At 46.8% G+C, this 20,549-nt stretch overlaps 2 protein-coding genes across 2 annotated transcripts; both read right to left on the bottom strand.

The window, feature by feature from the left end:
- Positions 1-3,458: 3,458 nt before the first annotated feature.
- LOC118831099 (testisin-like) lies at positions 3,459-7,360 on the bottom strand. The gene is made up of 6 exons (XM_036738255.1): positions 7,303-7,360; positions 6,873-6,899; positions 6,541-6,703; positions 5,425-5,708; positions 3,846-4,012; positions 3,459-3,674 (listed from the first exon to the last, which is right to left on the bottom strand). The coding sequence occupies exons 1-6, from the start codon at positions 7,358-7,360 to the stop codon at positions 3,459-3,461; spliced, it is 915 nt and encodes a 304-aa protein (XP_036594150.1).
- A 5,470-nt stretch (positions 7,361-12,830) lies between these two features.
- LOC118831653 (inactive serine protease 39-like) lies at positions 12,831-16,767 on the bottom strand. The gene is made up of 7 exons (XM_036739060.1): positions 16,710-16,767; positions 16,189-16,215; positions 15,741-15,900; positions 15,516-15,619; positions 14,967-15,122; positions 13,227-13,390; positions 12,831-13,061 (listed from the first exon to the last, which is right to left on the bottom strand). Exons 1-7 carry the CDS (start codon positions 16,765-16,767, stop codon positions 12,831-12,833), a joined length of 900 nt encoding a protein of 299 aa, XP_036594955.1.
- Between the last annotated feature and the right edge of the window lie 3,782 nt (positions 16,768-20,549).

The raw sequence follows: 20,549 nt of genomic DNA, 5'->3' as shown, positions 1-20,549 counted from the left end.
TTCATTACAGGGTCATATTATGGGTGAATTCTTCCTAAATTGAGATAATTCCCTGTTAAAGAGAGGAGATGCCTTCCTCAGAATTTGGTTGGTCCGGAGGATTAGGGGTCATTGAGACCCCATCCTATGGGAAACTGGGATCCTGGAGGTTTGGTAGAATTCCCACTGCCCTCCTGGATGTCTTTCTCATCAAAATCTCTATTCATCCTTGCCTACTCACTCTCAGTAACTTTCCATGTGTAATCTAGTGTCAAATCTTGTAATTTCTACTTCCGCAAAGTCTTTTGTTGATGTCCTCTCCTCTCTGCTCATACAGCCACTACCGTAGTTCAAGACTTCACTGCTTTTTACCTAGACTTTTTCTCTACCTTAAAATCTTTTCCACTCCAATCCAATTTCTACTTAGCAGCTAACATGGCTTTTCTAAAGCATAGTTCTGATAGTGTTACTCTCCTGCTCAGTGAGCTCCAATGGCTTCCTATACCTCCAGGATAAATACTTGTCTTTAAAATTTTTTAAATTAAATTTTATTTTATTTTTAGTACCAAATTCTCTCCCTTTACCTCTCCCTCACCCATTGAGAAGGCAAGAAATACAATACCCATTATACATATGAAGTCATGCAAAACATTTCTTCATTAGTCATGTTCCCAGACAAAAGAAAGAAAAAGAAAGAAAAAAAATTTCAATCTGTCCTTTGAATCCATCAGCTGTGTCTGAAGATGGATGGCATTTTTCATCATGAGTCCTTTGGAATTGTGGTGGATTGTTGTATTGATCAGTTATTAAATCTTTCACAGTTGATTATCTTCACACTATCGCTGTTTGTTGGTGTAAATTCTTCTTCTGGTTCGGCTCGCTTCACTTTGTGTCAGTTCATGTAAGTCTTCCCAGGTTTCTCTAAAACTGCCCCCTTCATTTTTCACAGCATATTAGTATTCCCTCCCGTACCATAACTTCTTTAATCATTCCCCAATTGGCGCGCATCTTCTCAGTTTCCAGTTCTTTGCCACCCCAAAAAGAGCTGCTATAAATATTTTTGTATGTGAGTCCTTTTCCTTTGATCTCTTTGGTATTGTTGAGTCCAAGGGGATGCATAGTTTTTAATATTTTTTTGGGATAAGGTTATCTGCTTGGCCTTTACAGCTCTTGAGAGCCTGGCCTCTTTCCATATTTCCAATCTGCATTACAGTGACCCTCTACGAACGCTAACCCGATTTGGATGATTTGGCCGCACTGGCCTACTCTTCTTCCTTGAGTATGTATGACATTCCATGAGCTATCTCCTTGTTTTTATTCCGGATATTTCCCATTCCTGGGATGCTCTGCTCCCTCTCCTCTGCCTCAGTTTCCCTGGCTTCCTTTAAGACTAAGCTTAAATCTCATCTCCTGCAGGAGGCCTTTCTCAGTCTCCCCAGTTGCTAGTGGCTCTCCGCCTCAGATGACCGTCCATACACTCTGTATGTATTGTGGCTGTAAGCTAGCATTTGTAGAGCACTTTAATATCTCAAAGCACTTCACATATATTATCTCCTTTTGTCTTCATAATAACCCTTTGAGATAGGCACTGTTATTATCACAATTTTAAAGATGAGGAAACTGAGGCTGAGAGAGGTCATTTGGCTTGCCCAGGATCACACACCTGGTAAGTATCTGAGGGGAGATTGGAACCCAACTCTACTCGACTCCAGGACCAGCGCTCTGTCTGTTACACCAGGCTGCCTCCTCATCCTTGCTTACAGACCATCCATGAGAGGAAGTGTATCACAGCTCACCCACCGGGACAACAGCCCATTTCAAGCTTGAATAAGTCTTATGTAAAGTCCCCCCAGTCCCCCAATTTATATCAAAATTTGCTTGTCTGCAACTTTTACCCTTTGCTGCATACTCGTTGGGAAATGGCAAACTGCCTGGCTATCTGTGTGGCATCAGGCCAATCACTTAATATCTTTGGGCCTCAGTTTCCTTATTTATAAAATGAGGAGGTTAGATAGCATCTAATATTGCTCCGCCTTTAAATCTATAATCTTCTTACTTGAACACATTATTTGAATTAAATTATTCCATTTCATCGATAAACACAATTTATTTTGGATGCTAAAGTTTCTTCCAGATTTTAGAATTTATATCTAATTAACCAAAATTAATTTGACTAGTCTTTGAACAGATAATTCTTTTTTGGTTTGTTTTTGGTAACACTTTTGGGGCATCATCTCCAAAATGGAATTGAGTTGAAGGGTATGATTATCTGTGCTACTTTGGCTGTATGGTATTGGGTTTCCTCTCCAAAAATATTCTGTAAGTAAGCAAATACATGAATAATGAATAAGTGTGCCTATTTCTCCACAACCCCACCAGCGTTTAATTTCATTGCTTTTAATTATTTTTGCCAATTTCATCGAAGAGAAGCGGTTCCTTAAAACTGTTTTAATTTGTATCTCTTTGTTAGTGATAATAATTTTTCCAAGTGATTATTAGCAATTTGTGTTACTTCTTTTGAAAATTCTGTTTATATACTTTAACTATTTATGAATCAGAGAAATAGAACTGGAAGGAATCTCAGAGGCCTTTTGGTTCAATCCCCTTATTTTACAGATAAGGAAACTGAGGCCTGGGAAGGTTAAATGAGTCGCCTCTTGATGAAAGTAGTAGTATCAGAGGCACGGTTTGAACCTGGGTCCCTCAAGGCTATGGTTGGTGGCTCCAAAGCTAGGGATCTTTCCAATGCAATCATGCAGCTTCTATTTATCATGCAATTGGGTCATTTTTTTAAGTGTAGTGACCGGCATTTTTCTTTGTTTCTAACTCCACATTCCCTTCTCTAGTCAGGTTCCCACCACCACAGAAGGCTCTTGGGCATGCAAACCTAATCTCACAGAGACTCAGAGCTCTGCAAGACCCTACTGTGCTTGAGCTGGTTCCTAGCTCCAGAAGGCAAGTGAAAGCCAGAGTGAATGCCAGGAAAGGATGGTGAATGGAGACACACTATTTGGGGAGAACAGTGGCTATGTAGCCTGAGCTAGAGATCTACAGGAACAGTCCAATTTTAACTTCTACATTCCATAGATATTGCCTTCTCTCCTGCCAAGGATGATATCTTGGCCATGATTGGTGAGGATGGACCCAGGGAGGGACAAAAAGGAAGTCACAGTAAGGATTGGCATTAGCATGAATTGTTTTTTATTATAATAGTCAACAAACAGCAATTAGAAAGAAAGACAAGCATGACTACAGAGAAAACCATCACAGTCTCCCTACCTAGCCCCTCCACCACCAGTCAGTACTCTGTCCCTTGCATGAAATCACTCTCAACCCAGGACCTAGGGGGCTTCAAATGTTCTTTCGATTGAGCAAACAAGAGACCTGAATTAATCTTTGCCAAGTGCTCATAAGGCTCAGGTCATGGCCATACTTGTCGGACATTAAGCAGGAAACTTGGGAAATGGGCTTAGGGAGGCCTAGGACAGTTGTAGAGTGAGGAGGAAGAGAAGCTTAGAGGGTATTAAGCTAAAGGTGCTCGACTTAATTGTGTTTAAGATCCAGTCAGTGTGTACACTGACATTGGTGAAGACACTAGGCCGGTAGGGTCGACCACAGCCATCTCCCCAGCTCACAATACCTGCTTGATGCCAAATACCATTGACCTGACATGCCAAGGGACCTCCAGAGTCACCCTGGGGGAAGACAGAGAAAGTGAGTCACTCTCAAAGAGTAGTCATGGCAAAAGAGATTTCCTAGAGGTGAAAGGAGGCAGAATATGAGGGTTGGTAGTTGGGGATTTCTGTATCCAATTTAGGGATCCCAGGACAAATGCAAAGCCAAGGGAAACCAATGACCCATCTCACCTGACAGGCATCCTTCTTGCCCTCTGCAAAGCCAGCACATATCATATCATCATATATCCTGGATATAAAGGGAGGAAGGTTTGTTCCTATGTGATAGTACAGGTCACAGGTCTCTTGGTCAATGAGAGGCAATTCTACCGCTTGTAGGTACCAGGGTTTCCTTAGGTCTGGAGATGTGGGAACAGGAGAGGTCATAGTTAGGGTCAGAGATGAAGGAGGGCAATATGAAGGCAGCTGACTCTCTGCTGGGGCACCCAAGTTCTGTATAAGTCCTTGATTAGTATTAACAAAAAAATTTAAAGGACCAAATGATTCAAAACACTAGATAAACCAACTTTAATTTACTGGTAGACCTAGAATGTGTGTTTCTATCTTCCCATTACAATGTGGGTTTTTCAGAAAGTTTGAGAATTCATGACACTTTGGACTAAAAAGTGAAGATACTCATTGAGATTATAGAATAAAGTTCAGACCATTTCAGGCTCTTCCCAATATGGTCCCACATCACCTTTCCATCCTAATCTCAGGCTACATGAAGTCACCATTTGGGCAAACTTCTTTCCTTACCCCTTCCACGCTAAGCACATCTCCTCTTCTCAGTCTCTGCCTGAAATTCTGCCAGTCCTCGAGGGCTAGATCAAGCCTCATCTCTTCCGAGAGATTTCCTTGGCTTCTCTGACCCACAGTAACATCTTCCCATAGCCCTCCCTGGCTGGATCTCTCCCCTGGTGTTCACCATATGCTGCCTACCGTTTCTATTTAAATTTTCACATGATTATGTCTTGCCTCCCTAAGGAGATTGTGAGATTCTTGAGGAAAAGTTTTCCTTTCTGCCTCTCAGTCCTTTGCAGACTTTTGGGCACTTTTACAAATATTAGTCGAATGACAAAAGAATGTAGACCACTGTGATTCAGAGAGTGTTATGAAGGGTCTCCATTCCCCTTCCTGACCTATACCCTAACCCTAGTCCAGTTTACTCAGACTTCATCCTGAATGCTGGGGAGGTAAGACATCTTCTCTCAAAACTGTTTTGCAACGGCCACTAGGGCAGAGCTTCCTCCTCTCTCCTCCTTTCTTTGGTCTATCTCATACCTTCCTCATGCTGAGCGTGGTAATTACGTGCTTTGGTTATGCCAAACTGTCCTCCAGTTCCTGCTGGACTCCAGTGTTAGGGAGGCCACATCATGGAGTGACAAGAGCACTGGACTAAGGAAGCAATCAGACGCCCTCTGTTTCAGTCCTGACTCTTGCCTTTACAAACTTTGGAGCCTTGGTTCGCTCATCTGGTCATACCTGTCTCTCTTACTCACTGCAGGCGTAAATGAGCTGAAGGCTATGTGGGCACTCTGTAAAAATGCTGTACAAACATAATGTGACATCATTATTAGGGACAAAAAGAAGGCGCACGCAATTGAGCATGTGGACAGAGGAGGAAGCAAACAAGCAATTTCCATTGAGGTCGCCAGTTTTGCTTCAGAGTGGTTGATCTGCTTGGGGAGGCAGATGTGGGCAACCCCTGGTGGCTAGGGTCTGGGGAATAGTTTTATCAAACACCCATTGCCCCCTTACCCATCCTCACTTTCATGTTCTTTTATCCTTCCCCAACCTGTGACCCAGCACATGGTCACATTTTCAAACTCTGTCGTGGAAGTTGGGAGACAGATGGGCAGGATGCTTCTCTTGAAGTGGATGGGTGACTTCAGCTTGGCCAGGGCGATGTCCTTGGGAGGCCACCCAAAGTAGAAGGGGTGCAAGATGATTTTGGTCACTCGTCGGGAATACAAGTAGCTAAAGCTTAATTTGCGCGGCCTAATTGTACGGGAGCCCAGCTGAACCTTCCAAGCACTGGGATTGTGAGCCTGGCTGGGGAGAAGGAGGGGAGCAGATGCAGAAATTGTGTCAGAGGCAGCTGAGCGTTGGGGTTGTGGGGGTGAATGTTTCTCCTATCTTAGGATTGCTTCTAGTCAGTGGCTGTGGATACAGGCTAACAGTCAGAGACGGTATAATCCTGTGCCTCCTGGGGATTTTCTTAGTGTGGGTGAGAATGTTACCTTATGTTTAGGAAGAATTACCTGTTGCCATTTGAGGTACTTGGCAGACTCCTACACCAAATTTTTCCCCTACCTGTATGCCACGATGCCTAAAAATTCCATCATTAAAGGTTCATTCCTTTTTATCTAAAAGGGCTGGGGTTTTTTTTTTTTTTTTGGCTTTTCAGTGGTTCCAAGTAGAAATGCAAATATGTGTGTGTTGGGGGAATGACTTAACTTTCCTAGGGATTGGGGGACAGCCATCAGAGAGTAAGCTTCTTCAGGAACATGAGCCTGTATGTAATACACTGGGTCTGGGAAGGCGATGGGGTTACAGAAAGGAAATTAGAGGGACTGAGATTCCAAAGACGGTTCCTTCCCCGTTTGTGAAGGTAACCTTCTTTCTGGGACAGTTTCTCCAGGATCTCTCGTTACTCAGTCGGTAAGTGTTTTCAGGCATCCAAAATCCCTTCTATCCCCTCCAAGGGCTGAGAAAAGACTGGGGAACAGGGGGCTTGGGCTGGAGGCGGAGGGGACGATAAATGCCTAGGGACGACCCTGCCTCCCCATTCTCACCGCCCCCTTAAGAAATAGGGGTCCCGGCATCTCCGGTGCTTCCCTTTCCACTTTGGGTCCTTTCACCCCTGCTCGGAACAGACACTCACTTCTGGAAGCAGTGCGCGGCCGTCATGACCCAACTGGAGTGGATGAGGGTGGCCCCGCACCAGTGGTGGGTCTTATACTGCAGGCTGGCCTGCCACGGCCACTGGACCAGGCTGGTTTCTGTGCCCCCCAGGATGCGTCCTTGAGCCAGAGTCTGTCCGCAGACTTGGATAAAAGGAAGAGGGATGAGCGGAGGACTCGGGAGTCCTGTCTGGGAGCGTTCCAGGCTCCAGCTCCATTTGGAGCACCGAGCTGCCCCGGCCCTGGGTGCTTCCTCCCTCCCCCAGGGGCCTCTGACAACCTGGGCTTCTGCTCCCTGGTCTGGATTTCTCACCTTTATTCAGGTCAGACTGTTGAGCGCCTGCAGGGAGAGTGTAGGGAGCGCTGAGTTCTTGGGGACCATGAGTCTTTGCTCCTTAATATTTCTATGGAGTGCTTCCCTGCCCCCTGGCCTGGACCCCTCCCTGCCCTCCCCCTCCCCCATGTATGTAACACGCACCCACCCCTGGCCTGGACACCCTCCCTGCCCTCCCCCGCCCCCATGTATGTAACACGCACCCACCCCTGGCCTGGACCCCCTCCTTGCCCTCCCCCTCCCATGTGTGTAACACGCACCCACCCCTGGCCTGGACCCCTCCGTGCCCTCCCCCTCCCCCTCCCCCTCCCATGTGTGTAACACGCACACACCCACATCACTGCCCTAACGCCCCCCAGCCCCGCTCCAGACCCCGCCCCCCGCCCCTCCCATCCCCGCTCCGCCTCACTAGGTCCCTGGACCCTCAGAAGGAGGGGCAGCAGGAGGAGCAGGCGGGTCCAGCCCATGCTGCCCTCAGGAGCCGGAAGCCCTCAGAGATCGCGGGGCCCGGGGGCAGAGCGCTGGAGGCGGGCGGGCGCCTCCCCGGTGTGGGGCTAGGGATTGTGGGAGGAGGGCTGGGGGGGAACGGTGCCCTGCCCCTCCCCCCCCATGGCCTTTGGCTGTCCGGCGTGGTGGTCGGGGCAGGAGGTTCACGTGGCAGAGACAGAGACAGAGACAGACAGAGACAGAGAGAGAGAAGGGAGGGGGAGAGGGAGAGAGAGAGAGACAGAAGGGAGGGGGAGAGGGAGAGAGAGACAGAGAGAAGGGAGGGGGAGAGGGAGAGAGAGACAGAGAGGGGTACACAAATACAGAGAGAAACAAACAGAGGAAGCCAGAGTCAGGTGGGGAAGCAGGGGGTCCCCCTTCTTGCTATAACCAAGATTTGGTCTCTCTGGTTGATTGCCTGTGGGGAACAATAGGCTGGTCCAGCAGGAGCAGGGGGGCGTGGCCCATCTCAAGCCATTGCCAGCCTCAGCCTTCACCCTCCAAACTTGCCCTACCCCTTCTTCCTTGTCCCTAGAACAGGCCTTGCCAGGTCTAGCCCAGCTTCCCTCAACGCACTGTTCTCAGGATGGAAGCATCAGAGCCTTCCTTTCACTGTGCATTTTTACCTTGTGAACCCTGTAAGATGCGCCCGAAGTTTGAGCGCAAGTGTTGAGGAGAGCTGGAGGGCTCTAGGATGGGGAGCTGAGGAGTGAGGGGATCTTAGACGGGGGAGGAGGCCGGTATGAAGGAGATGGCAAGCTGAGGTCCTGCAACAAGAGCGGGTGAAGGGCAGTAATAGAGAATGAGGTGCCAAAAGGAGGTTTGAGCAGCGCTGGGAAGGTCTTTCCGTGCCAAGCCAAGGAGCTGCTATTTGGTCCCATTGGACTTCAGAACCCAGTAACCTTGGAGCTATGGACAGATTCCAGGGAGTCCGCAAACCTACATAAAAAACCAAACCAACAACTGTAACTGTGTTGTGGTAGAATGGATTTCTTTTGTAATTCTATGTATTTTATTTTATTCGTTTAAAAACATCATCCTGAAAAAAGGGTCCACCGGAGTGCGGGACACACACAGAGACACGCACGGATCCTAAAGCTTCCTGAATCCTGCGGCAGTCACAGTGTAAGATGCCTGCTTTGGAAAGATCATTTTGACGGTTATGTGAAGGGTGGTTTGGAGTGAGGGGCACTAGAAGCCAGAAGGGTGGTTAGGAGGCTGTCCCAGCTACCCAGACAAGGAGAGAGAAGGTCCTGAACTGGACAGATAGCCACATGAATGTAGACAAGGGACAGCAGTGAGAGAAGTCAAAGGATCCCAGGGGAGCCGCGCAAACAAGCCCAGCGCCAGCTGCCACGCGCCCATCATGCCATCGCTGCTGAGGGTCAAGAGCTCCAAGGCGACCCGGGCAGAAGAGTCAAAGGAAGAGGAGGGCAGAAGCTGCCTCCCCTTTATAAATGGCACCATGCCCGGCCCACTTCTGCTATGGTGGGGCATGGGCGGCAGGGTCGGAGGGGAGAAGAACCGAAGGATCACTCGGTGTTTGCAGCATTATCCTGAAGTACCAACAAGTGTCCCTGGAGGCTGCCAGGTTCATTCCCTCTGCCCCAACCCCCTATGCATACTCCATGGGGTGAACTCGAATCCAGCTCCCTATATAGTGGGGTAATAGATTCAAACGAAAGAGACCTTAAAAGTCGTCTGATGCAACACTTTCTTTTTACAGATAAGGAAACCGAGACCCAAAAAGTTTGAATGGTTTGCCCAAGGTCACATTGAGAGTAAGTAGCAAAGTGAAGATTCAAACCCGGGTAGAAGAGGTAATTGGTTGACTATGTGGGTTAGGAGAGAGGAAAGAGTTGAGGCTTTGAATCAGGGTGACTAGAAGGATGGTAATACCCTCAACAGAAGCCAGGACTTCTTTTTCTTTATTTAAGTCTTTATTAGTGCCTTTTTGGTTTTTTTTTTTTTTTGCATCAGTTCCATTTCAATACATCTTTTCTGCCTTCTCTTCCACAGAATTATCCTTTATAACAAGAATGGTGCTATTAGATCCTTTTTTCCCCTGGTTAAAAACAGTTCATCATTTTAATAGCAAAAGTTTCTTTTAAAAAATTTGTCTATATCTTTTCCCCATTTATTTCTCCCTTTCCCACTCCAAAATAGCCAACTCTTATAACAAATAATATATTATTTTAAAAAGAATAAAGAAAAAGAGGGAAAAAACCCAGTAAAACAGATCAACACATAAAAAACATCTGACAATATATGCAATGTTCCACACATCTGAAAAAAGGGATGATTTTGTTTCTTCTTTGCCCGTGTTTCTTTCCTCAATTTCTTTTTCATGCTATTGTTACAAATAACATTGCTAGCACCATCTCAGTGGTGATAAGGACATCCTTGCTTTACCCCTATGACTTTATTGAAAAGACCTCTAGCTGATCTCCATTATAGATCATACTTTCTATGTTTCAGTTCCTCCTGGTCCTCTATCCCTTTTCTGAAGGCTCTCAGTGCCCTAACTTGGCCCTTTGTCTTCTCACTGCCCTCCTTTGACAGCATCCAGTCTCCTGGTTCTTTTCCGCACCCCCAATCCCATCCAGCCTGTTCTCAGATAAAGTTTTGCTAAGCACCCCAACGAGAATTTTAATAATTACCTAATGAATATAGCACATACTGCAGCAATGTCTCACTCACTGAGTAGCAGATGCTTGCTCCCATCTGGATTCCTGAATCTTTAGGATCCCAAGAAGACCCAGAAGTTCTGGGTTAAACCCTAGGGCCAAGTCTATGCTAAAGGGAGCTGGGTCCGTGATGATAGTAGGTGATTTGGGGGCCTTTTAAAGAGGGCAGAGGCAAAACGGTGTTTTCCAGTCTTCCAGGGTTTGAGCAGAGAAGTCATTGAGGGAGGATCTGAGGATCATTGAGGAGCTTTGGGCTCCCTAGCACTAGCCCATGAAGGAAGACTAAATTATATTTGCCAAAGCTGACAGCCTCGGAGGAAGCCTTGGCCCCTTACCTGAGCTATGGTTACACTCACCACATACGCATTGAGATCGCTCCAAGGAAGGAGAGAATGGGGTGGCAGGAGAGAGGGAAAGAAGAGGATCCATCCCAAAGAGGCCCACGGGAGGGGTGCTTGAACCATTGTCTTTAATGTATTTTTGGACCCTTCCAACAGATCAATTAATCCAATAGAGACGTGGGTGTTTGGGAATCATAGCTCATAATCCCAACTCATCTTGTCACGGAGCCAGATATCCTTGACCTTATACACGAAGATCACTCCCTGCCTCCACCTCTATCCCCCAGTCACTTTGAGGGTGGGAGGAGCATCGACTTGGCCAAAGTGCTGGTCATTGGGAAACAGTCCTTGGTGAAAGGATAGAAAGTCTTGGGAAACTAGGCCCACAGTGGGGATCCCTGGGTTGAATCTAAGCTATAGGGCAAATGTAGATGCTTGAGTTCAGTGAAGAGCATTTGGGAAGATGGACATGTCTAGGTTCAGCGTGAGGTATGGGCAGATGCGGATGCCCCTCCCCTCCGTCTACCTCTTAAATGAATGATCCTATTTCTAGCGAGAACAATGTGATGACTTCATTATAACTAAAAATCCTTGTGTAATCCTTGTGATAAAGTAATGGGTGACAAGACGCTGAAAGTGAAGGAATGAATGAGGACACCTTTGTAAGTGCTTCTGAGCTGTAGTATTCTCACACTTCCTTTAGGATATTTAGGTGGCATGTGATCAACCATCTGACATACAGACCAAGTAAGGAAATTAGTATTGGTCCGTGTATTAAGCGTCAGTAAAGCGTAATTTGTAATTTCTTTCTTCTGCCACGCTCAAGCCAGCCCATGCTAGAGCTGGATGGGAACTGCCATTTCAGATGTCCACAACTACTTCCATTAAGTCTGTATTAGTCCTTGCTGCTACTGTTACCCAGCCTCGGTGGAGAGGGAGACGGGAAGTGGATTGCGACTGTCACTAGCAATGTAGAACATCCTTTACCAGAGAACAACAGGGGGAACCTTTAGGCTCCTGTTTTCTTCCCACACTCCCATTTTGCATGCTACAGTGGACAGAGCTCTCTCCAACTTCGGAATCAAAAGACCCGGATTAAAATCAAGGAGTTTTATACATAAGAGATATATAATGAATGACTGATGGATGAAACCAGGGTACCCATAGACAAGAGTGATGTTATCGATGCAGCAGGTCATTAGGGGCCTAGAGTGCAGCAGATCTCTGAATCTAAGATGCCTAGTTGGCCCAGAAATCACATGGTCAGAATAGAGAAGGTCAGATTATAGTGAAGTGGAAGCCACCATGTGGAAAGAGGCATTTGTTTAAGTTGGCATAGACTGAGTTGAACCAGTTCCCCAGAGACCTTTGGTTCCTTAAAGCAGGCAGTTAGTTCTTCCACTGATCTGCTGAGATTATCGGGTAGGGTCTGGCCTAGGGGAATTCTTTACAATGCTCTCCATACTTCCCACCTCAGTCCTTGGCACCTGCTGTGCATCCCCATCTCTTCATCTATGCCAACTTTGTCCCCTCTCTAGCTCTTTAACCTGAGAGTCCCTGCTTACGTCCAATCTCTTCCATAGTGCCTTGTCCTATAGTCCCGTTCATAGTCATCTTCCTTGTCATTTCCAGTTCCCCACTTTTGCTCTCAAAAAGGAGGGTTAGGTCATAGCTATGTCTGGAGCAGAGTGTGAATGGAGTGGATGGAAGAGGGAAAAGCTTAGTCCTTACCAAGCTTCCGTCCTGCCATGGTGGAAAGGGAAGAAGAGGGACCATGTTTCCACCTTACTCCCTCACTTCCTCCCTGATTACTCCCCACCCCCTGTAGCTACACCTGGGGTATTTTTGCCCCTGTGTATTTTCAAACCCTGCTGCCAAAGGCTCATATTGGGGTTCTCTCTTTGCAGTTAGATCAATTCTCTTGCCTCTAGCACAAGGCCCATTTGAAATTATTTTTTGAAGGAAACTATTCCCCTAAACGAATCCTATGTCATCTTGTAAAAGAACCCAAATTCCAAAACTCTTGCTCAGCCATCACACAGCATTGACTATGACTCCCCTCTCAAAATTCTCATCACTGATACCTTGCTTTCTCCTCAGGCTTGGGAAACCCCCCCACCCCAAGTTCTGCCCCTACACTTCCTTCCAGGAAGTTGTCATCAGTATAGTCCATGTTGAAATCAATAACATTTTATTGCCACTGTAAGTCACACTCCCAAAGGACTTCCTGGCAGAAAGACAAATGCTCCCGGCAATCTTCACCCCCACCCTCACTTTCACCACTTTTTTCTCTGAATCTAGCCTATGTTTCCCCATCCCAGGAAGTAGGGGCCCTTATTATCCTTTCAAGTGAGTAAAGGAGGTAAGAGCCCTGGATATGGCTGTACTCAGCCAAGCCTAAGGAGGAAAAACTAAAAATGTGCTCAGAAAGGCTCTAGAAGAGCCTGGGATAGGAACAAGGCAAGGAGGATGAACTTGAACGGACTCAGGGTAGTGGTGCTGTTCACTACTTTCTCTATCCAGGCGCTGTAGAGGGCAACGCTGGTGAAAGTCTTGGTCTTGATTCCTGCCATACAGCCATGGTCCCAGTTCATGATCCCAAACTGGTAATACATACTCTGAATCCGACATACTAGGGGGCCGCCTTGGTCGCCCTGGGGAAAGAAGAAAGGCCAGTGAGGAAGAAATTAGTTGTGGTGAGACTTCTAGGTCTATGAAATAGGGAAGCTTAGGTCCAGTGTGATTTCTTAGGGTTGGGAATACCTGGGTCCAGTGTAAGATACTGGGGATGCTTGGGTTTCTACTGGGCTGTCTCTTACCACACATCTTTCAGCTGGATAAAATGGTATGAGTACACAAAGCACATCATTGCGGTAGATCTCATAGTGCCCGAGAGGCCCGTAGGGATCTTCAATACTTTCACACCTGTCTAAGTCAGTGATTTTCACTCTTGTCTCCCGAAGTTCCATGGCACCTTCTAGGGCTAAAGAAACATGACTAAAAGACATCAGTGTTAAAATAAAGGGCACTTGAGAAATAACAAACCGGTTATTGTCAATTCATGTGTAGCTTAATGGTCCCATCTTGATTGGTGCTCATAACTAAGGCGTACAAAGTGGCCTAGATAGCTGTGCCTCCTGGCCTCCCCAATCTGCTCCTGCAGTGTCCACTCAGCCACCTCTCCATTTTTTTTTTCTGCTGGGATTCCCAACTTCTTCCATGTCGCCTTCCTCTATAGACTTTCCCTAAATCCAGGAAAAATATCCAGATGTGTTCCTTTGTAGTTCTAGAATGTACCTGTCTTTTGTGTGGGTTTGCCTGAGGTTCTGGGAATCAGAACCTCAGACAAAACAGTGAAATCACAGAACTAAAGTCTAAATGCCACATCCTGGCATTCAAGAGCCTTTTTAGTCTGCTCCCACTCCGCCTTTCCATCCTTGCGCTCCAATATGGACTTTCTTCTTTCCCCCATCAGGTCAGCCTACTCCCTGTCCCTAGCGATGCTTCTTGGCCCACCTTTGCTCATTCTGTGCTCACTCTGCCACCTCTCCATCTCTCTGTCTTAGGAATTACAGCTCGCTCCAATGCCTTCCGTAGCTCCATACAGAGTGATTTCTCTCCTTGCAATTCCCTGCTGATATCACGTATATTCTACGCCACTTTTGGTACATGGAGTCCCACCTAACATGCTTACTCTCCTCGGTGAAATTAAAGCTTCATAGTTGCAAGGCTCCTTCTTCTGCCTTTTTACCAAGTCCTTTCTAGATAAGAACCATGGATCTCATTTTCATGTTTGCAGAGGACTTTCTAGAAAACCATCCTAGCATAATGCCAAAGTATTCGACTGAATCCAGAACAAAAGGGTTCAGATTTTGCCCTTGACACTCCCAATTCTGGATTTAGACTTGCAAGGGAACTTAGATGTAACTGAGCACAACTCCCCCCCTTTTTTTCTTTTTTTGGAGGGGCAGTTGGGGTTAAGTGACTTGCCCAAGGTCACACAGCCAGTAAGTGTGTCAAGTGTCTGAGGCCGGATTTGAACTCAGGTCCTCCTGACTCCAGGGCTGCTGCTCTATTTGCTGCACCACCCAGCTGTGCCCCAACCCCCTTATTTTTGCAAATGAGTAAACTGATGCCCTGAGAAGTTAAGTGACACGGCTAGTAAGTGGCTGAGACAAGATTCAGATCCAACACTCTACCACCTTGCCCCTTATTTGCTATGGGATGGGGCAAATCACTTAATCTCTCTCTGAGCCTCAGTTACCTCATCTGTAAAATGGGGCTCCTAATAGCACCCACCTCACAGGGTTGGTGTAAGGATCGAGTGAGATAACTGATGGAACATTCTTTATGAACCTTAAAGCGCTGTATGAACATGAATGCTTATTATTTCACTCGAGCGTCACAACATCGTACAGTTAGTTACTGCTCCAGGAATAATTATCCCCATTTTACAGAAGGGCCAACAGAGCCTTAGAGAGGTTGTGTCTTGCCCACGGTGGCATAAGCACTAGAGTTGGCAGCTGAGCCCGTTTTCCTTCCCTGAGGCTCTCTGTCACTCTCTCTTCCTGCCAGGCTGCCAAACGCCAGTTTGAATTGAACCAACTTCCTCCTCTGAAGCCCCTGATGGGATTCTTGGGATAGGGACGATGCTTTGAAATTCTGTTTACAAAGTCTTGCTCTTACAGTTTCTGTGAGGGTCCAGGGAGTAAACTAAAGAGTAAAGAAGTAAATGGGCTCTCTCACCTGAGCAGCATTTGGGAGTGAAAGAGGGAATGGCTGGTGCTAGCGGGCAGTGGGAATCCAAAGCTCGGTGGCAATGGGCTTGGCCTGCCTAGCAAGGGAAATGCGGCCGACTCTGCAATGGCCTCGTCCAAGTAAAATGGTCCTGCAGCCAGCCCCTAGAGAAGACTTACCCGGAGATTCTCCTAATTTTCCCCATCCTGTTATCCAGCACTGTCTGATGGATTTCAATTCCCAGGGTCCCAGTGGGATGCAGACAGGTGAAATATGTCTCCGATAGGGGATTTTTTGGTTCAGCTTTAATAAGGCAATGTCCCCAAACTGGTAGGGAACATAATCAGACCTAATGTAGATTTTAGTCAGCCTGGGGTAATGTTCTTGGTCCCGTAGAAATGTGGCCAGGAAGCGAGCGTTTGGGTAGGCATAAATGGAACCGATCATCACACTGTAATCCCTAGTGTTATTGGACCTGGTAGGAAAGAGAACAGATACCTGATGGCCTTAAAGTCAGTCGGCGGAGGCTGTCCACTGTTGACCCCCACGAGTCCATCTGGACTTTTCTCCAGCCCCAGCCCTAAGGAAGCACTCACAATCGGAAGCAGCTCGCGGCTGTGATCATCCAGTCGGCCTGGATGAGGGTGGCACCGCACCAATGCTTGCCCTTATACCGCAGACTAGCTTGCCACGGCCACCGTCCACGCCGGGGTTCTATGGCGAAATCTCGGGCTCTGAGCTTGGGACGTCCACATACTGCGGGGGTAAGTCAAGATCTCCTAAGAACAGGCCACCTGGCCTGTCCCACCCTGTCTAATTCCCAGCCAGCTCCATCTGAGGAACTTTACACTCTGGCCCTGATTTTAGTAAGCAGGTCCTGCCCATGCCAAGGAGGAGGGCCCCCCTTTCTTCTGAGGTGGCAGGCTTCCTGCTCCTCCATCCCACTTCCTCACGTCCCTTACCTGATACCTGTTTCAGTGCCCCCCCTACTCTCCTCCCTCCATCTAGTTTCCTTATTTTAGACTTCTGGACCCCAGTTCTTACCTGTATACAAATCTCTATCTCGATCAACTGGCAGAGGGGGCAGTGGAGAGAACAGAAAGTTGTTATTGGCCACAGACTTGTCTCCGGACAAAGCGTGTGTGTGTGTGTGTGTGTGTGTGTGTGTGTGTGTGTGTGTATGTGTGAGATTTACATTGGGGATTGGGCTCTTCCCTGCTCAAACCTTGGGAGGGAGTTCACTGCTGCCCTCGGCTTGGACCCCCTACACTGTGGAGCGGTCACTGCTGCCCTCAGCTAGGCCTCCTACACTAGGGAGGGGTCACTGCTGCCCTCAGCTAGGCCTCCTACACTTTGGGGGTCACTGCTGCCCTCAACTCGGCCCCCCTACACTGTGGAGGGGTCACTGCTGCTTCAGCTAGGCCTCCTATACTTTGGGGGTCACTGCTGCCCTTGGCTCGGCCCCCCTACACTGTGGAGGGGTCACTCCTGCCCTCAGCTGGGCGTCCTTAACACTTTGGGGGCGTCACTGCTGCCTCAGCTTGGCCCCGGCCACCCCTGCTCACAGGCGTGGTCTGTCTGTAGCCGCAAGAGCAGCAGAAGGGCCAGGCAGGTCCAGGCCATCTTGTCCTCGGCCTGGCTCTGGGGCCTACACTCCCCTCTCCTTCCCTCAGCCTGGGCAACCCTCTAGCGCCCCCTGCAGGTCTGGTGGACTGCTCAAGCCTGTAGCCTAGGTGTGGGGGAAGGGGTGAGGAAAGCTGGGGGAGGGGCGGGGGTCAGGAGCCTCTCTGCTGACTTGGGGCAGAGAAGGTCCCTCCCCAGCCAGACCCACCTCTGCCTGTGCTCTGGGCTGACCCCAAAGACCTGACCTCAGTGGCCCAGAGCCTCAGTGCTGGTCTCCAGCCTTCCTGGCTCTCTGGCCCTGTCAATGGCCCAAGTTTAGACTCCTAAACCCCTTCCGGCAAAGCCTTTCCACCTCCCTGTCCCACCAGGGTCGGGCCTTGGCCTTTTTTGCATCCCTAACCCCTGAGTGGTGGCTTGGACAGTTGGCAGCGCCTGGTTCTCCCCAGGAGCATGATGATAAATGCTTCGTAATTAAACCCACTTAATTTCCAACCTTAACATTTTCCCCAGACTAGACAACCAACCAGACAATCGAGCCCTGACTTCCAGGGTCTAACAATCAGCTCTCTCAAGCAGAATGGAGTTGTTTCCAGCCTGCTCCTGAGTCATTGCCCTAGAGCCGGGCTTTTCAACATGTTGAGATGGGGAGTGAATTCCTGAGAGGCCTTAGGGGTGGCGGGTAAATTTATGTAAATCCACGGAGGTAGGAGCAGTTAGGAGAAGACTGGTGAAGGCCAGCGGGTTCAGAATGGCTGAACCACACCATCTATGAAGAGGCTGGAAGACAGGCTGAAACCAGACTGGAGAATTCTTAATTGCTAGGATAAACGATCTTATTAAAAATTGTTATTTTAGGTTTTGTATATTCCATTTTATCTTATTTATATTATATAATGTTATGTTACATTACATTGCTTTGCATTGTATATTACGTGATATGATAGGATATAATATATACTATTATCTCCCCATTTCACTCAGACTGGCCAGCACGGGAACTTCAGCTTGCTCTGCTTCTGACCTGGGCTGATTTGCTTCTCCTTAGGCTGCCTGGTTGCACCCCCCCATCCCCAAGGGTTCACCCTATTGACTGGACAGCTAATCAGCTTAGCTAAAGCTCACAAGCCCCAGCCTCTAGAGATCCACCAAGCTCAGTTTCCCTCAGTAGCTGGGATTACAAGGTTGGACCACCATGCCTGGTTATTTTATTTTGGTATGCGCTTCATAATCATTTTTGGTTCTGTCCCCACTAACCCCACTTCTCCCCAAACCCATCCCCACAGAACCGAGCCCTCCTTTGTAACAAAGAAAAGCAGTAGAAGCAGCTGATCTGGTGACAATTACTTAGAACTCAGCTTCCTTTTAGTGTGCTTTTTTATTTCTATTATATTATGTTATTCTACTATATATGCTCTTCTGATTTCTTTCTGGTTGTGTTCTCATTTTTCGCTTGGCTGCACCACTTGGGGACTTCTCTGACTTTTCTGCCATGTTCCAGGGAGCTCATTATTGGGATAACTTCTTCATTCGGTAAGATTCCATCAGCCTTCTGACTCTACTTCCTCACTGCCCTCTATCTCTCTGACTGGAGGATGGGGCCATGAATGCCAAACTTCCATTTAAGAAGAGAGCTTGGCTCAGATGTCTCATTTCTCACCTGGCTTCACTATGGGACTTTTCTGACCAACTTCTCTACCATACCATATAGGTACTTAATAAATGCTTATTGACTGACTGATTGAGTGGTTCTGCTTATTTTTTACTTTGTGTCAGCTTATATCAATCTTCCCATATTTCTCTGAATTTTTCATATAATTTTACTTCACAATAATATTCCATTATGTGCATGTACTTGTATTAGGAGGGCAGAGTTTATAATCTCAAAGAGGATCATATATATGTCTGAAAGGTTCGGAACCACCGGATATAAGAAACTCTCAAAGTAGGAGGCAGAAGAATCAAAGCATATATTTAGGCTCCACAGTAACCAACCCATGAACCAGCATCCCCATTTTGACATATTGATCAAAAGCTTCCAGGCCCAATAAGTACGCCTTGAAAGAGTAACCAGGAGGCTACAGAGAAGCATGATTGCATAAAGCAAAATCATGCTTCCCCCTCTATAGTAAAAAGATTACCCACTGGCCTGAAGTCCTTGTTCAGCTTCCTCCCGTAGGTCAGCTCTGCCACTGGCAGCTCCTGCTTCAGCTGTGGCTGTGGCTGTGGCTGTGGCTGTGGCTGTGGCTGTGGCTGTGGCTGTAGCTATAGCAGCCTCTGGCTCCAACGGGAGCTGCTTTTAACCATCCGGCTTCTGCGGGGGTGTAAGGTACGCAGGGAAAGCACAGGTTCTTTCAATCTGCTTAAGCAAGGTGAAGGGGTTGACCAGGAAAGCACAGGTTCTTTCCATCAGCTTAAGCAAGGGAAGCAAGGTGAAGGGGCCGACAAGCTTACTCCAGTCCAACATACAAGCAGCATTCAGTTCAGGGGAAAAAGCCAAACTAGTCAAGGGCACTTGTTGACTAAGTGCTAAGGAGCCCAATTTTGGTTGCCAACACAGTACTACATACTTCATTATTCCTCAACTGATGGGCAGCCAGTTGGTTTCCAGTAGCCAGCTTCAATAAGAAGTGTTGCTGTAAATATTTTGCTGTAAATGGGGCCTTTTGTTCTGCCTTTGACCTTCTTGGGATATATACTCTATAGAGTGACTGCTGGGTTAAAGGGTAAGAACAGTGTAGATACTTTTCTCAGATGATTCCATTTTGTTTTCTAGAATGGTTGAACTGATTCAAAGCTCTCCCAATGGTGCATCAGCATGCCTGTCTTCCCCTAGCCCTTCCAACATTGGCCATTTCTGTTTTCCGTCATCTTCGTCAATTTGCCAAGTGGTAGGTGAAACCTGAGTTATTTTAATTTGCATTTATCTTATTAATGTTTTAGAGCATATTTCATATAGTCATTGACAGTTTGCAATTCTAATGTTGAAAATTATTCATTTCCTTTGACCACTTATCAACTGGGGAATGTATTTTGGGCATATATTATTTGTGTTAGTTCCTAATATATCTTCAATATCAGACTTATAAGAGATGATTAACACAGATATTTTCCCCATTCAACAGTGTCTCCTATTCTATCTACATTGATTTTCTTTGTGCAAAAATTGAAAAAATTTTCATACCTGAAATTCTGTATTTTATGACTACCCATTACCCCTTGTTTAGTCAGTAATTCTCTCTCTGACTGTAGTTGTGAAAGGCACCCACTTTTGTTCCAACGGTGTATTTAAGATTTTTTTTTAACCAGTTAACAAATGGTTTTTGTGATTACTGCTTACAATATAATTTGAGGCATGGAAATTCTGTTGTCTCTTCCTATCTTTTCTTTTTCTTTCAATTAACATGCATTCATTGTAGGTTTTCTAAGTGCCAGGCACTGTGCTAAATCCTAGAGATATAAAGAAAAAATATAATACCTGTAAAACCTGAAAGTTTGGTTGAAGGAGGCAAACAAGCTAGGTGATAGAAAAATCCATGTTGTTTATTATTTTCCCTTAAAGCATAGCTAAGCTAGCTTACTTGTATGTACAAGGAGTCAGAGCATAAGCTCTGGCTGTTTGAACAAAGGAATGAGAAAACTTATATACATTATTTTTAGTAGACTTAACAAGCCTGTGTTACCTCACTTTTATGATCCCCATGTATGTTTAACCATGATACAAGAACTTGAAACTACAACCTAGCGTTTCTATGTTTCATTAACATTCCACAACATAGTATATG

Source organism: Trichosurus vulpecula, chromosome 9, assembly GCF_011100635.1.
Source record: "Trichosurus vulpecula isolate mTriVul1 chromosome 9, mTriVul1.pri, whole genome shotgun sequence".
Taxonomy (NCBI): Eukaryota; Metazoa; Chordata; class Mammalia; order Diprotodontia; family Phalangeridae; genus Trichosurus; species Trichosurus vulpecula.
This window is presented reverse-complemented; position numbering and strand designations above follow the sequence as displayed.